This window comes from Dermochelys coriacea, chromosome 7 (assembly GCF_009764565.3).
Source record: "Dermochelys coriacea isolate rDerCor1 chromosome 7, rDerCor1.pri.v4, whole genome shotgun sequence".
In the NCBI taxonomy this organism is placed as follows: domain Eukaryota; kingdom Metazoa; phylum Chordata; order Testudines; family Dermochelyidae; genus Dermochelys; species Dermochelys coriacea.
Genome location: NC_050074.1, coordinates 127,590,325 through 127,607,225, shown reverse-complemented (window position 1 = coordinate 127,607,225; position 16,901 = coordinate 127,590,325). Strand labels below are relative to the sequence as shown.

At 43.1% G+C, this 16,901-nt stretch overlaps 1 protein-coding gene across 1 annotated transcript in view; it reads right to left on the bottom strand.

The window, feature by feature from the left end:
- The window catches only part of ALDH18A1 (aldehyde dehydrogenase 18 family member A1), a gene marked incomplete at its 3' end in the record, with an annotated part of 126,531 nt that overhangs the window by 37,359 nt on the left and 72,271 nt on the right, over nucleotides 1-16,901 (bottom strand). Inside the window, exons 8-9 of the mRNA XM_043518696.1 lie at nucleotides 7,667-7,791; nucleotides 3,847-3,991 (exon numbers count right to left, since the gene is read on the bottom strand). Of these exons, the coding sequence (XP_043374631.1) occupies nucleotides 3,847-3,991; nucleotides 7,667-7,791 (270 nt within the window). The remainder of the gene's footprint in view (nucleotides 1-3,846; nucleotides 3,992-7,666; nucleotides 7,792-16,901) is intronic.

The window sequence follows — 16,901 nt, the reverse complement described above, 5'->3', positions numbered from 1 at the left end:
TCCAGTCATGTGAGTTATCCCACCAAGTCTCTGTTATTCCAATCACGTCATAATTCCTTGACATCACCAGGACCTCCAGTTCTCCCTGCTTGTTTCCAAGGCTTTGTGCATTTGTATATAAGCACTTGAGATAACCTGTTGATCGCCCCTCATTCCCAGTATGAGTCCAACATAGGTTTCTCCTATGAAAGCTATAGCCTGGGTCTGAGTCAGAATAGACTTTTCCAGTTTCCAGTTTCAGAGATTCCAAGATACGCTAGGAAACAAAGCATCCGAGTACAGCGAAGGGCAACAAAAATGATTAGGGGTCTAGAGCACATGACTTATGAGGAGAGGCTGAGGGAGCTGGGATTGTTTAGTCTGCAGAAGAGAAGAATGAGGGGGGATTTGATAGCTGCTTTCAACTACCTGAAAGGGGGTTTCAAAGAGGATGGCTCTAGACTGTTCTCAATGGTAGCAGATGACAGAACGAGGAGTAATGGTCTCAAGTTGCAATGGGGGAGGTTTAGATTGGATATTAGGAAAAACTTTTTCACTAAGAGGGTGGTGAAACACTGGAATGCGTTACCTAGGGAGGTGGTGGAATCTCCTTCCTTAGAGGTTTTTAAGGTCAGGCTTGACACAGCCCTGGCTAGGATGATTTAACTGGGACTTGGTCCTGCTTTGAGCAGGGGGTTGGACTAGATGACCTTCTGGGGTCCCTTCCAACCCTGATATTCTATGATTCTATGATTCTATGACTTCTGGACATATCATGCCTGTAAGAAGCCAGTTGTCTAGATACAGGAAGATGGTAGAACTGTCCCATCTGAGATGTGCTGCGATGCAATTGCTATAGTGACTGAAATCTGAGGAATCTTCTGTGGGAAGATTCTAACCTCCTGGGGTAACTTGTCTTTAGAATGTAGAATGAATTTAAAAAAAACAAAAACAAAACAAAAACATTTGGCCAGGAGAGCCTGATAATTGGAAATTTTAAACTTGAAGCAGACACCTTTCTCCCCATAAAGTCTAAATACTTGGCTTCCTTATCCATGGGGGTGGCCCTTGGGTATTATCATCTGGACCTTTCTGTGACTGCTCAGATGACAAGGGAGCTCAGGGCAGGGTGGGAGAAGAAGAACTCCACTCCCTAAGCCTTCTTAGAGGGTAGGAGCGCAGGTAGCTGGTATTTGCACCACACAGGTCTTGCCAGTTCCAGTATTGCCTCATTGAAGTGCGAGTGCTAATCAGCTAGATCCCATAGGCTACAGGATGACCAGGAGCTTGTGTAATGAATCCTGGACCTCCTTTAAGGGGATTTGGAGCTCTTCTTCTCTTCTCCAAGGCAGCTCTTGGAACTGTCTGTGGTTGTCCAAAGGAGACAGAGCGGCAGGAGCAATCGTCTCATTGGGCGAGGAAGATGAAATATCTGTCATTACCAGCAGATCTGGTTAGTCTTCCATCCTCTTTCATAGGTTTCAGTTGGCCTCCTGGAGGGAAGGGGTGGTAAGACTCCTAACTGGATTGCACATACATTAGGTGCCATGCCACAGGTCCCTTAGTTCCCAGTAAGGCCAATATGAGGGATCAACAATTTGTGGTGATCCCAAGGCATTGGGTGCTATTGGTCACAAGGAGGGGGTCCCCACTAGGACAGATGAGAGAAGTAGTGGGAGACTTTCCACACCCTGTCTGAACTCCCTCGGTGGAGGGAACAATGGTTTTACTGGTATATCCGACTCTCCCGGAGATAAGATTGAGTCCAGTTCCATTGGTGGTGTCATCGATACAGATGTCAGGGAGCTATGGCTGAGGAGCTTCACCCTGATGTTATCTCCCTGGTGAATGTTGGTTCTGACAATAGGGGAGACTGTAGGTCTGGGAGGATGAAAATGTTCTCTGGAGCGGCATAGGATACTGGAGCCTTAGAAGGCTGCGTCTCATTGCCGAAGGCTGCTGGGGTTGGTGTAAACTGCAAAGGGACTCTTAATCAGTTTTCAGAGTAGCAGCCATGTTAGTCTTTATCCATAAAAAGTAAAGGAGTACTCATGGCACCTTAGAGACTAACAAATTTATTAGAGCATAAGCTTTCGTGAGCTACAGCTCACTTCATTGGATGCATACAGTGGAAAATATAGTGAGGAGATTTTATATACACAGAGAACATGAAACAATAGGTGTTACCATACAGACTGTAACAAGAGTGATCAGGAAAGGTGAGCTATTACCAGCAGGAGAGCGGGGAGGAACCTTTTATAGTGATAATCAAGGTGGGCCATTTCCAGCACTTTACAAGAACAGTGGGAGGGGAAACAAACAAGAGGAAATAGTTTTACTTTGTGTAATGACACATCCACTTCCAGTCTTTATTCAACCCTAAGTTGATTGTATCCAGTTTTCAGAGTAGCAGCTGTGTTAGTCTGTATTCGCAAAAAGAAAATGAGTTTTTTGTTTCATGTTCTCTGCGTATATAAAATCTCCCCACTATATTTTCCACTGTATGCATCCGATGAACTGAGCTGTAGCTCACGAAAGCTTATGCTCTAATAAGTTTGTTAGTTTCTAAGGTGCCACAAGTACTCCTTTTCTTTTTAATAATCAGGGTTTCCTTATAGGAGCTGTGATGGTACTGCTAGCGAAGAAGCTTCTGACTGCATGGTCATTCTCAGTACCAATGGTGCACAGTCCTTCAGCTTCTGGGGCTTAGTCTTAGTTGGTACTGTAGTCAGTGTCAATGACTATGGTCTCAAAGCACATTTTGCCAGTACTGAAGGAGTCTTATTCCTATGTTCCTTCTGATCATGGACACAAGGCTTAGAAGGACCTAAGTCCTTGTGTCCTAAGCACAAGGGATCACCCAACCTGGTCAGGGAAGGATCCCTTCTCTTATGAGAGTGCCTCTTACTCTTGTGAGGCGGCCCAAATGAAGGGTCTTTTGTTCTAGTTGTTCCCTCTCCTGAACGGACATTGAGCGAGGAGGTGCACATCTCCATGTCTCAAGCTGATGTACAGGACGTCTTCTCGGCCTAGTTCCCCCCCATCCTGACTGGGGTCTCCAAAGCCAGAGTTCTTGAACCTGACATGTTCAGCTGGGAAAGGAGCAGCAGATACTGCATTTAGCAGAGATGAGAGCTTCTCTAAGGCAGCAGAGGCAGTGCAGGCAGTTGCTGCTAACCAAAAAGGAGTGGGGACAGGAAATGCAATTTTTAAAGCCTGGGCATAATCTAAGTTCTGTGTTGGGGAATCAGAGCATTCTCTAGGGCGGGGATTCTAACTACTATCTAAACTTATAAAAACCACTAACAATAGCAACTAGCTATATAAAACTTGGAAATATTTACAGGAAAAAAAGGGTGAAGAGGATCAGTTCCAGACACTGGAGATTCCAACTCAGACCATGAAATGGTAAGAAAGAACTGGAGTGGTATCTGTCTGCACTGCCCCTTATACTCTTGGCACAGAACATGAGAAAAGCAGAAGGGACACTACTTGCTAGCATTTTCTGGTCTCAGCTGCACGGAGCACGTGTATCCAGTGAAATACACAGAGACCAGCATTCAAAGAAGAATCAACTTTTACAAATAGAGACACAAGGTGGATGAGGTAGTATCTTTTACTGGACCAATTCCTGTTGGGGAGAGAGACAGAATTTCAAACTACACAAAACTCTTCTTCAGGACCAGACTCTCTAATATCCTGGGACCAACACTGCAAACAACTTTAAAATTGTCTGATTCCAATGGTCTCAAAGCACATGTTTCCAATTATCTTACAGCTATAAAGCAAGCATTACCTCCAGAAAGCCTACCCCATTCTATCATCCTCCACCCAATCCCCATCTCAAAATTCCAAATACCAACTTACCTGCAGGTTTTACCTCTGAAAAAAAAGTCCCAACTTTTTTCCCCTCCACAATGTCTGTGATGACATGGCCAGAGATCTTTGGATGGGTTCCATTTGCAATCACTACAGAGGTGCCACCTTGGAGGGCCCATAGAGCTGCCTTCACCTACAAGGGAGGATAAAGCTAGTCCTGGGAAAAATCTCAATATCTAGCAAGCATTCTCTTGGCTCTTGAACTCTATTCTTAGAAATCATCTCTATCTTGATTATCTTTGGTCTTTTAGATTGTAAATTTTAAGCAGGGGCCATCTGCTCTTAATAAGTTTGGAAACATATAGGAGCTACCACAATCTAAGTAATTAATTTTGAAACCAGGTCATTTATTCCTGCTTTGTATTCTGTTCCTTGGCTAGTTTCTAACTCATGACTGTAGTTTAAGTTTCCTTAACAGTCTACGGTGAGAAACTCTGTCAAAGGCTTTTTGAAAATACAGATAAGTCTATCAACTTCTCCTGCATCCACTATTTTGTTACCATGCTTAAAGTATTCTAGTAGATTAAAGAGGTATACTTTTCCTTTGCTGAAGCTACCCTGGCTTGTCTCCATCATGTCATGATTTAGGTGTTTATAATTCTATTTTTTCAAATGATAGTTTCAACCAATTTTCCTGGTTCAAATAAGAGGATCATTGGTATTTAATTCTCAGAATTGATGCTAGTGAATTTTTAATGGCAAAGACAAAAATTTACTATTTTCCAGAGAGTACGTTATTTTAATGAGAGATTGAACATTTGTGAACAGCTCAGCCACTTCATTCTTGAACACCTTCAGGAATCTTGGATAGTTAATATCTGGGCAACATATCTTTGAAAACCTTATTTCATCTCAACACCCACTGATAAAGAATGATGCAGTCTATTTAGATTTCAAGCTTTTTGGGGCAATGACTGCTATTCTGTTTGTCTAGAACAATTGGATTCTGGTTCTTGGTTGGGCTCTAGGCACAATGATAATAAATATTAATAGATTTCTGTACTTCAGTGGAGTCCAAAGGATCCAACAATTCTCTCATGGGCCTCCTGCTTCCAATATAAAGAATTTCTTGTTGTTTCTATGCCTTTGGTAACTGCTATTCAAAATGCTTTGTGGCACTCTGATTTCTATCCCGTGTTTCACCTGCTATAGTTCATGCTGTTTGTCCCCCTAGGGCTAAGTTTTCATTTTTCTTGCCTTCCTCCTTCCTTTTCTGCTCAGGGGGCTCCAATGCCAAGTCTGAAGACTTTAATTTCCTCACTTTTGATTTTAAGACCTTTTTGATGTGCTTCCTCAATTTTTTTGTTTTAAGTTTCCTTTCTGAAGTTAATGTCACAGTGCTGGATTTTCTATGATCCCTCTCAAGCATTTAATTCAATTATACAGTGGTCAACATTACATTATGGGTCAATTATAATTACTACTTTTATCAGCTCCTGCACGCTGCTTAGAACTAGCCAAGAATAGTCTCTCCTCATGTACTGTAGAGGGTAATCATTTAAAAGTATCAAGAAATGGCCTCTCTGAAACCTTATCTCACTGCGACATCTACCCTATTCATATATGGTATCTAAGTCATCTATTACTGCTTTATTATATTTAATTGTCTCTAATCTCCCTCATTCCCTTCCTTATTAGAAGGCCAGTAGCATAACCCTACCAATATATTTGTATTATTACTTGGTATTTGTATCCCTACAGATTGTGGTGTATGGTCCTCCTCATTGAAGAAACTCTTATTCTATGGAATCTTCCAGATACAGGGTTGCTTTCTTGCCTCTGCCACTTTCCTGCATAATTTACAGGCCAGAACTACAGTGCCCCCTTGACTTGGGGGATTCCACATATGCCTATTATGTCAACTTCCTCTTCCACCTTCTAAACTGTCTAGTTTGCTTATTTTTATTTTTAAGATTCTCACATTAATATACAGACATGTATAGTATTGTTTTGATCACAAGTCTACTTTTATTTAACCCATTCCTCTGGCACCATATAGCTTTTCCAGAACATACTTTTGATCTCAATTAATCTAATTATTTCAGGTGTAATTGAAATCCAATCCTTTACCAGGAGATTCAGACTTGCCTTTTAAAATAGGATATCCCCAACAGGTGCCCTTGTACACAATGAGTGCTCCTTTGCACCTGACAGTTTTCTCTGAGCTCCTAGTTTAAGTTCTATGCAAGAAGACATAGACACCTTTGGTTGAGGTGGAATTCATTTTTATATAAGCTCTCCAAAGTTTGTGTTATATTAACATTAAAACCCTCCACTTTATACTATCTTTTCATTCATACATTGAGACTCTGAAGTTCACCTTATTTAGCCAGCCCTTCATATGGAACTAAAACCATTTTAGATAATGGTACTGTAGAGGCATTGGACTTGAGCCTTTTTCCTAATAATCAACATTTACTGCAGATTTTAGGAAATCTCCCTAACACCTAATTAAGTAATTGGTATTAATATAAACCATAACAATGGACTCCTTTTCAGCAGTCATTCAAAGTTTGTCTAGATGTCTCATGAAATCCACCACACTCATGCATTCATAGTAATGGATATTTGAGTGTCATATGTGTATGGCACTTAGAAACAAAAAAACAAGGATCCTGCAATCCACTTATCTCCTGTGGGGGGGGGGGGGAAGGCGAGCAGAAGGCTCAGGAGTTGCCTCCCACCCCCACCAAGGGAAAGGGGTAGATGCGTGGGTGGGTATTTAAACCTTCTGTAATAGAATATAAATAGGTATACAGAGGACTAAACTCCCTGTCATAAATATTAAGGGAAGGGTAACCACCTTTCTGTATACAGTGCTATAAAATCCCTCCTGGCCAGAGGCAAAACCCTTTCATCTGTAAAGGGTTAAGAAGCTAATGTAACCTAGCCGGCACCTGACCCAAATGACCACCGAGAGGACAAGACACTTTCAAATCTGGAGGGGGGGAGAACAAAGGGTTGGTCTGTCTGTGTGATGCTTTTGCCAGGAACAGATCAGGAAGACAGCCTCAGAACTTCTGTTAAGTTAGTAAGTAATCTAGCTAGAAATGCATTAGATTTCTTTTTGTTTAATGGCTGGTAAAATAAGATTTGCTAGATGAAATGTATATTCCTGTTTTTGTGTCTTTTTGTAACTTAAGGTTTTGCCTAGAGGAATTCTCTATGTTTTGAATCTGATTACTCTGTAAGGTATTTACCATCCTGATTTTACCGAGGTGATTCTTTTACCTTTTCTTTAATTAAAATTCTTCTTTTAATAACCTGATTGATTTTTCATTGTTCTTAAGATCCAAGGGTTTGGGTCTGTGTTCACCTGTACAAATTGGTGAGGTTTCTTATCAAGCCTTCCCCAGGAAAGGGGGTGTAGGGCTTGCGGGTATATTTTGGAGGAAGACGTCTCCAAGTGGGCTCTTTCCCTGTTCTTTGTTTAAAATGCTTGGTGGTGGCAGCATACGGTTCAAGGACAAGCAAAGTTTGTATCTTGGGAAAGTTTTAACCTAAGCTAGTAAGAATAAGCTTAGGGGGTCTTGCATGCAGGTCCCCACATCTGTTCAGAGTGGAGAAGTAACCTAGATACTTCCAATCTCCTCCTTTAGGAGCAGGCAACATGTATCAAAACAGGAAGGAGGCAGATGTAACTGGTCAAATTCAATATGTGATGCAAGAGAAAAGTATAAAGTACATTTTTATTCAAATGGGCCTAAAACAGGGCTCAGGAGAAAGGTAAATGGAACCTCATACCATTGCAGAACATTGATTTCTTCCTATGAAGAACAAAGCAGCACAGGCTTCAAGCTTCTCCTACCTTGGCCTCCATTCCTCCCATCCCTACCCGGGATTTGGTTCCAAATGTCACAGACTGCTGATCTCCAGGGTAAAATATGTCAATGAGCTTCGCATCATCTGACCCTGGGGGACTGTCAAAGAGCCCTGAAATGGAAATTTGTTAAGTTAGCTCTATACAACCTTGGACTCTGAAATTCAGGAGAAAGGAACTCGGGAAAGGTTGGGAAACTGAACTTCCTTATACAGACTTGGGCACTGAACATTCTCCACTGCAAGAGAGCACTTGTGTGCTTCCCAATGAACCCATCTTATGAGGCTGTAGGCTTTAAGTAACAGTAGGTGCTATTCCCAAGAGTGCCAATATACATGGGTCCTTGAAGTATGACAAAGCTAAACTTGAAAAAAAAGCCACTAATACAGGAACAACAACAGGATACCCCCAGATATTCTGTGGTACCGGCCCCTCTCCGCTATCTTCCCTCCCCCGCAGCCTCACCTTGCCGCGCCACCAACACTCTGGCCCACCACTCCTGCTGGGCAGCGCGGCGGCGTGGCTGGCTCTGGCTGGGCTGAGAGTTCCTGCTGCTCTGAGTAGCATGGTAAGGGGACGGGGAACAGGAGGGTTGGATAAGGGGCAGGGGGTCCTGGGGGGGTAGTCATGGGACAGGAAGCAGCTGGATAGGGTGGAGGTTCTTGGGGGAGGCGGTCAGAGGACAGGGAGTGGGGCAGAGGTTTGATAGGCATGGGAGTCCCGGGGGGCCTATCAGGGGGCAGGGGTGTGGACGGGGGTTGGGGCAGTCAGGGGACAGTGGGGATTAGATAGGGGTGGGGTCCCAGGAGGTGGTTAGGGGCAGGGGGTCCCGGGAGGGGGCAGTCAGGGGACAAGAAGGCAGGGGTTGGATGGGTCAGAGGTTCTGAGGGGGGCAGTCAGGGGGCAGGAAGTGGGAAGGGGCAGATAGGGGGCCAAGCTGTTGGGGGGGAGACAGCCTTCCCTACCCGGCCTGCCATACAGTTGTGCAACCCCGATGTGGCCCTTGGGCCAAAAAGTTTGCCCACTTCTGCTCTAGAGGCTGAACAGCATGCAATGAAAGACAGGAGATAGGCTTGAATACAGTGATATGCAGCAGAAAAGGCAAAGTTAGTTATTTTTAATTTTTAGTTGACTGATAGCAATTGTAGCATCCCCACCTTTTCCCTTTACTTTTGTTCTCATGAGCATAGAACTAAATATTGCACCTCTGCCGTATTCACTGATCACCATCCAACATGTACATGTAGCTATATTCTATAGAAAAACTGCATGTGTATAGGTCCTTGCTAAGGATTTTAGCTTTTCCCCTGTAATTATGGTAAAAGGCATTAATAAACTATTTGCATATGGCAAGATAAGTGCTCCAGTTCTCAAGAAGGAAAGAAGTCTAGAAGTGGTAATTCACTTTTCCTTTCTGTAACGACCATTACTTGCTGTAATATGTGCCAATGAATTGTTCTATCTGGGGTGGTCTGTGGGGTGTGTTTATATAAAAAACAACAATCAGACAGAGGTTCAATGTGATACAGAGAGAGATCTATAAATGAAATTGGGGTTCTTAAAATAGCTCCCTGGAAAGGATTGAGGACCTTTTAAAAGTCATCTTCTTTTCCACAGCATCTAGTTTCTGAGCTTCAAACAGTTGTTTCGATATCTTAGAATATGTTATAGTTATGTTAAATTTCCAGACAGCATGTGGAGCTGTACACTAGATCTGCTGCTAACAATTTCTAGTTCCCTCAACTCCTAGCAAATGGAAAGACAGTGCCTTAACCACAACAGTGGACTGGGACTCAGGAAATCAGAGTTCAAATTCCCAGCTCTGCCAGAGATTCCCAATGTGACCCTGGCGAGTAACTAATTTTTTCTGTGCCTCAGTCTCTCATCTGTTAAGTGAGGATAGTGATACTTCCCTACTTCATAAGTGCCATGAGGACTAGCCTTAGTGTTTAATAGGTGGTGTGTACTGTAGTAATGACTGTCATAACAAAAATAAAATGTCCCCTGTGAAGAATGAAGGAGTTATCTGTATTACTTTATTCATATTGCTGGAACTTCCAATGGTTTAGGAGTGGGTGATGGCTATAGGTAGCATTAGGGTTAACTGATTTCTAAAAGGCTCTGTAAGACTACAGGAAGGAAAACAATGGATCTAGTACATTCAGTCATTTTGATGACTTCCGCACATTGTCCAGGGGTCAATTCCATGGATATTCTCACCTGTCCCTGAAGTTTATTTTCTTGAGGTGGTGTCTTTAAGGCGCCCACATAAGCTTCTCTGTCTTGACAGGGTTTCAATATGTTGATGTGGTAGATCTGCTCCTGCTTCTGGCAATCGGGTTGTAAAATCTTTTCGTCAACCTCCCCGATGGCTTCTATTACTTCATAGGGCCCCTGCCATCTGGTCAGGAGCTTGCTTTCAGCTCTGGGTACTAGCACCATTATCCGATCTCCTGTCCAGAATTTCTGAACCTTTGCTTGGTGATTATAATAGATCTGTCGAGCCTCCTTTACTCTTTCCAGGTGTTCCCACAAGTTGGGGGTGACTTGGGCTATTTAGTCCTGCATCTACATCACATAATCAATGACGTGCTGGAGGAACCAACTAGGGGCCGTGCTCCTCTTGACCTGCTGCTTACAAACAGGGAAGAATTGGTAGGGGAAACCGAAGTGGGTGGTAACCTAGGCAGCAGCGACCATGAGATGTTGAGTTCAGGATCCTCATAAAAGGAAGAAAAGAGTAGTAAAATATAGACCCTAGACAGAAAAAGCAGACTTTGACTCTGTTAGGGAACTGATGGGCAGGATCCCAGGGAGGCTAATATGAGGGGAAAAGGAATCCAGAAGAGCTGACTGTATTTTAAAGAAGCCTTATTGAGGGCACAGGAACAAGCCATTCCGATGTGCAGAAAGAATAGCAAATATGGCAATCGACCAGCTTGGCTTAACAGTGAAATCTTTGGTGAGCTTAACTCAAAAAGGAATCTTATAAGAAGTGGAAATTTGGACGGATGACTAGGGAGGAGTTTAAAAATATTGCTAGAGCATGCAGGGCTGTAATCAGGAAGGCCAAGGCACAACTGGAGTTGCAGCTAGCAAGGGATGTGAAGGGTAACAAGAAGGTTTTCTACAGATATGTTAGCACCAAGAACGTGATCAGGGAAAGTGTGGGCCCCTTACTGAATGGAGGAGGCAACCTAGTGACAGATGATGTAGAAAAAGCTGAAGTACTCAACTTTTTTTGCCTTGGTCTTCACAGACAAGGTCAGGTCACAGACTGCTGCACTGGGCAACACAGTATGGGGAGGAGGTGAGCAGCCCTCAGTGGTGAAAGAACAGGTTAAAGACTATTTAGAAAAGCTGGACATACACAAGTCCATGGGTCCAGATCTAATGCACCCGAGGGTGTTGGCTGATGTGATTGCAGAGCCATTGGCCATTATTTTTGAAAATTTGTGGTGATCGGGGGAGATCCCGGATGATTGGAAAAAGGCAAATATAGTGCCCATATTTTAAAAAAGGGAAGAAAGAAACCAGGGAACTACAGCCTCACTTCAGTCCCTGACAAAATCATGGAGCAGGTGCTCAAGGAAACCATTTTGAAGCATTTGGAGGAGAGGAAGGTGATCAGGAACAGTCAACATGGATTCACCAAGGGCAAGTCATGCCTGACCAACCTGATTGCCTTCTATGATGAGATAACTGGCTCTGTGGATATGGGGAAAGTGGCAGATGTGATGTATCTTGACTTTAACAAAGCTTTTGATACGGTTTCCCACAGTGTTCTCGCCAGCAAGTTAAAGAAGTATGGATTGGATGAATGGACTATAAGGTGGATAGAAAGCTGGCTAGGTTGTTGGGCTCAACGGGTAGTGATCAACGGCTCGATGTCTAGTTGGCAGCCGCTATCAAGCGGAGTGCCCCAGGTCCTGGGGCCAGTTTTGTTCAACATCTTTATCAATGATCTGGATGATGGGATGAATTGCACCCTCAGCCAGTTCACAGATGACACTAAGCTGGGGGGAGAGACAGATACGCTGGAGGGTAGGGATAGGGTCCAGAGTGACCTCAACAAATTGGAGGATTGGGCCAAAAGAAATCTGATGAGGTTCAACAAGGACAAGTGCAGAGTCCTGCACTTAGGAAGGAAGAATCCCATGAACTGCTACAGGTTGGGGACCGACTGGCTAAGCAGCAGTTCTGCAGAAAAGGACCTGGGGATTAGTGGACAAGAAGCTGGATATGAGTCAGCAGTGTGTCCTTGTTGCCAAGAAGGGCAACGGCATATTGGGCTGCATTAGTAGAAGCATTGCCAGTAGATTGAGGGAAGTGATTATTTCCCTCTATTCGGCACTGGTGAGGCCACACCTAGAGTACTGTATCCAGTTTTGGTCTCCCCACTACAGAAGGGATGTGGACATATTGGAGAAGGTCCAGCGGAGGGCAACAAAAATGATTAGGGGGCTGGGGCACATGACTAACAAGGAGAGGCTGAGAAAAATGGGGTTCTGCAGAAGAGAAGAGTGAGGGGGGATTTGATAGCAGTCTTCAACTACCTGAAGGAGTTCCAAAGAGGATGGAGCTTGGCTGTTCTCGTAGGCAGAAGACAGAAGCAGCAGCAATGGTCTCAAGTTGCAGTGGGGGAGGTTTAGGTTGGATATTAGGAAACACTATTTCCCCAGGAGGGTGGTGAAGCACTGGGATGGTTTACCTAGGGAGGTGGTGGAATCTCCATCCTTAGGGGTTGCATTTGACTAAAACATCTGACCCTGTGAGCAAATACTGATCTTGCAGGGAAAGAGTTCTGTGGGTTCTGCTGTTTCGCAGAGGTGACTTCCACTACCTGGGTACAAGGAAGGCAAGAGTGGCTCTGGAGAGATGGCATAGGTTGTGATTCAGCAGCCCTAAGGTACAAGTCTGGGGGACCTGTATGAACTGATTTTTATAATTAATTTCTGATAATGAAGCAACTCCAAAAGGGAAAGTTTTGACTCCCCTGTGTGGGTGTGGACTTTTAGGAGCAGGCTGGGAAAAGCACCTGCTCAACACATCTTTTATTCTGGTGAAGAGAACCCTACGGTATGTGTAGAGAATGCCTTCAACCCTGCACTGCAGAAGGACTTCATCCTGCAGCATTTTCCCATGAGGGGGATTATGGAGTGAAACTGAATGGATTAAAAGTGAAAAGTGAAAAGAAAAGGATAGGAAAGAGAAAGCAGTGATGCGAGTTCCATGATGAACCCAAGGTGAGGTTCAGCAGCCAGTGCAGAGTCTGACCTCTAGCCATAGAGCCCTCTTCTGGGGAATCAGCAGACTGCTTCTGGGATACTTTGGCCAGAATATTCTTTTTAAAGGAAAAAAGTGCTCCTTGGAGCTAGTACATGACAGTTGAGGTAAATTTCTTGGCACATGCTGCATTAAAGGCCTAACGATCTCAATGCAGCCCTGCAATCTTTTATTGCCACTAACCTAATTCTGATCTTCTATTGTTTGGAACTCTTGGCAAACCACTAATTGCAGCCATGAAGACTGTTATATGGTATCTGTCATGGCTATGATTAATTAGCCAATTATTTACATTGCAATTAAAGTGTTAATTGTACATGTGGTATGAGGAAAATTGTGTAGATTTTTTTTTGTTTTGCAATCAATAGCATTTTTAAAATTTATATTCCAAGGATTCTTCCTGCAAATAGATTTCCCAACATGATAAATGTTTTAACAACAACATCAATAAACTCCCAGACATTGACCTAAATAATAGGATTTATTTGGCTACTGTACTTCAATTAGAACAGTTGCCTGGGGAATTTGAGATAGATTAGTATGGAAACAGATTGTCTTTACCTTTTAATTTGACTTCTTTAAATAAATACAGCTAAATTATAATTAAATGAGAAAATTCTTAAATTGTGGTAGTGATGAAAGAGAATCTTTCACACAAACTTGGATGCAGAATGTTTTAACTACCTGTTTACTCCCAGAATTTAGGGAGTTGCAATTAGATTGTGGTTATTTAAAATAGAAAAATCAACCCTTATTTTTGCCTTATAGGAGTTGACACTCTCCCCGCCCCCTATATTGATTGCAATAAAAACATTCTCAGATTAATGTCAGTGCTTCTTCAATAGTGAGAGTAATTGACGTGTCATCAGATATTGTGGTAATAGACTGTTTTTCCAGAGATTATATATATTTTGTTAGTCTCAAATTGATGTGTAGTGCATGCTTTCTTATTTTCAAAGATACTGCTGACTTCAGTGGGATTTGGAAATGCCCAGCACCTCTGAAAATCAGGCTACTTTTATTTACTTGACTAAATTTAATTTTAGGAATTTGATGCACACAAGTTTGGAAAACTTTGCACGTGTGTGTGTGTAATGTCACTGGACCACCTTTCCATTAACTTTACAATTGTGTACAAAAATTTTGTCTATTCACTTATGTATATTTATATAGTAAACATACATGGGCAGAATGGTTATCATAATATGATATTTCCTAAAATTTTATTGCACCTAGTTGATTTGATTCAGTTCCCTCAAAAACATAGTATTTCATTATATTTTATATATACTTAAGAGTAAGTTTCATTGTTTAATGGATGGTATAACTATTGCATAGGAGATATTAAAAGTACTTGGGTGTCACAGTTGTTGTTCTAAAGGTGCTGTACTCAGATACACCTTTTTTTAACCCACTAAACTGATTTTCTTTTTTTTTTTTTTTTAAATGTCTCTCTCATTGCTGAAGTGTAACTTCCAGACATATGTCACATGTATAGGAAAGTACAAACACTATTTATTTACCTAGGTTTTCCATGGTATTTTTTAAAACAGAGTTGTATAGTAGGACACTTTTCACATATCTTAATCTTATGCAACATAATCTGTCATGTTATTTTTGTGGTTGGGAAAGAATTTTACCTTGGGTCAGGTTGGCAGACCCGCTAGGGGTTTTTCACCTTCCTCTGTAGTGTGGGGTTCAGGTCACTTGAAGGTTTAAGCTACTATAAATGGTGAATTCTCTAACTTGAAGTCTTTAATCATGATATGATGACTTCAGTAACTCAGCCAAAGGTTATGGGTCTATTACAAGAATGGATGGGTGAGGTTCTGTGGCCTGCAATGTGGAAGATGTCAGACTAGATGATCATGATGGTCCCTTCTGGCTTTACAGTCTATGAGCTGTACTGCCAGTAATCCCTAGGTGCAGCCTATAAGGCATGTTTTGTCATTTATCATCCCTTAGCCTGCAACTGGTCCAGAGGAATTTATCCCAGGTGAGGAAATCACACTTTGCTCCTTTGCAGGGTAGCTTGTATTTAAGACTTCTACACAGAGAACCAGCCTCTTTGGTTCTCAGTCCCTTAGTGCTGAATGAGGCAGTAGAGAGTGAAAACTTTCCTGTGCTGCAGAAACCACAAATGTGCCTGGCTGAATGGAAAAATATCCAACTCCTCAAGGGACTTGCTATCTAAAGCCAACTCTCTTGGATGTGGGAATTACAGAGGCCATGGTTAACCTGGGGCACATGACTTACGAGGAGAGGCTGAGGGAACTGGGCTTATTTAGTCAGCAGAAGAGAAGGGGGAGGGGGGATTTGATAGCAGCCTTCAACTACATGAAGGGGGGCTCCAAAGAGAATGAAGCTCAGCTGTTCTCAGTGATGGCACTTGACAGAACAAGGAGCAATGATCTCAAGTTGCACTGGGGGAGGTCTAGGTTGGATATTAGGAAACACTATTTCACCAGGAGGATGGTGAAGCACAGGAATGGGTTACCTAGGGAGGTGGTGGAATCTCCTTCCTTAGAGGTTTTTAAGGCCTGGTTTGACAAAGCCCTGCCTGGGATGATTTAGTTGCTGTTGGCCCTGCTTTGAGCTGGGGATTGGACTAGATGACCTCCTGAGGTCTCTTCCAATTCTAATATTCTATGACTGTATTTCTCCCCTGGTTAAGCTGTTCTTCCCAGCCCTCCTTGGCAATGTCCTCTATGCCATGGGGATGACCACCATATAGCAGCTCGAAGGGGGAACACTGTGGAAATCTGGGAAACTTTCCTTCTTGCAAACATTAGGTAAGGTAGTAAAGTATCCCAATTTTCCTGTCCCTGCCCACCACTTTTCATAACATGTTCTTCAGTGTCCTATTAAAGCATTCAATGAGACCGTCAGACTGTGGACAGTAGACTGAGCTTTATAGGACCTGTATGTGGAGCATCGTACACAGATCCTTCATCAGTTTTGACACATAGGGGTTCCTTGATCTGTCAAGATCTCTTTGGGTATCCGTACCCTAGAGAAAATTTGAATCAACTCCTTTGCTATCGTCATGGACATGCTGTTTCATAGGGGGGCAGCTTTTGCATATCATATTTTCCTGATATCTGCTGGGAGAGCAATACAGCGGTGCATAGACAATCCAGGAAGTTTTTGGAAAGCGTAGGGGACAATTTCCTGGTGCAAGTGCTAGGGGAGCCAACTAGGGGGAGCGCTTTTCTTGACCTGCTGCTCACAAACCGGGTAGAATTAGTGGGGGAAGCAAAAGTGGATGGGAATCTGGGAGGCAGTGACCATGAGTTGGTTGAGTTCAGGATCCTGACGCAGGGAAGAAAGGTAAGCAGCAGGATACGGACCCTGGACTTCAGGAAAGCAGACTTTGACTCCCTCAGGGAACAGATGGCCAGGATCCCCTGGGGGACTAACATGAAAGGGAAGGGAGTCCAGGAGAGCTGGCTGTATTTCAAGGAATCCCTGTTGAGGTTACAGGGACAAACCATCCCGATGAGTCGAAAGAATAGTAAATATGGCAGGCGACCAGCTTGGCTTAATGGTGAAATCCTAGCGGATCTTAAACATAAAAAAGAAGCTTACAAGAAGTGGAAGGTTGGACATATGACCAGGGAAGAGTATAAAAATATTGCTCGGCATGTAGGAAAGATATCAGGAGGGCCAAATCGCACCTGGAGCTGCAGCTAGCAAGAGATGTCAAGAGTAACAAGAAGGGTTTCTTCAGGTATGTTGGCAACAAGAAGAAAGCCAAGGAAAGTGTGGGCCCCTTACTGAATGAGGGAGGCAAGCTAGTGACAGAGGATGTGGAAAAAGCTAATGTACTCAATGCTTTTTTTGCCTCTGTTTTCACTAACAAGGTCAGCTCCCACACTGCTGTGCTGGGCAACACAAAATGGGGAAGAGATGGCCAGCCCTCTGTAGAGATAGAGGT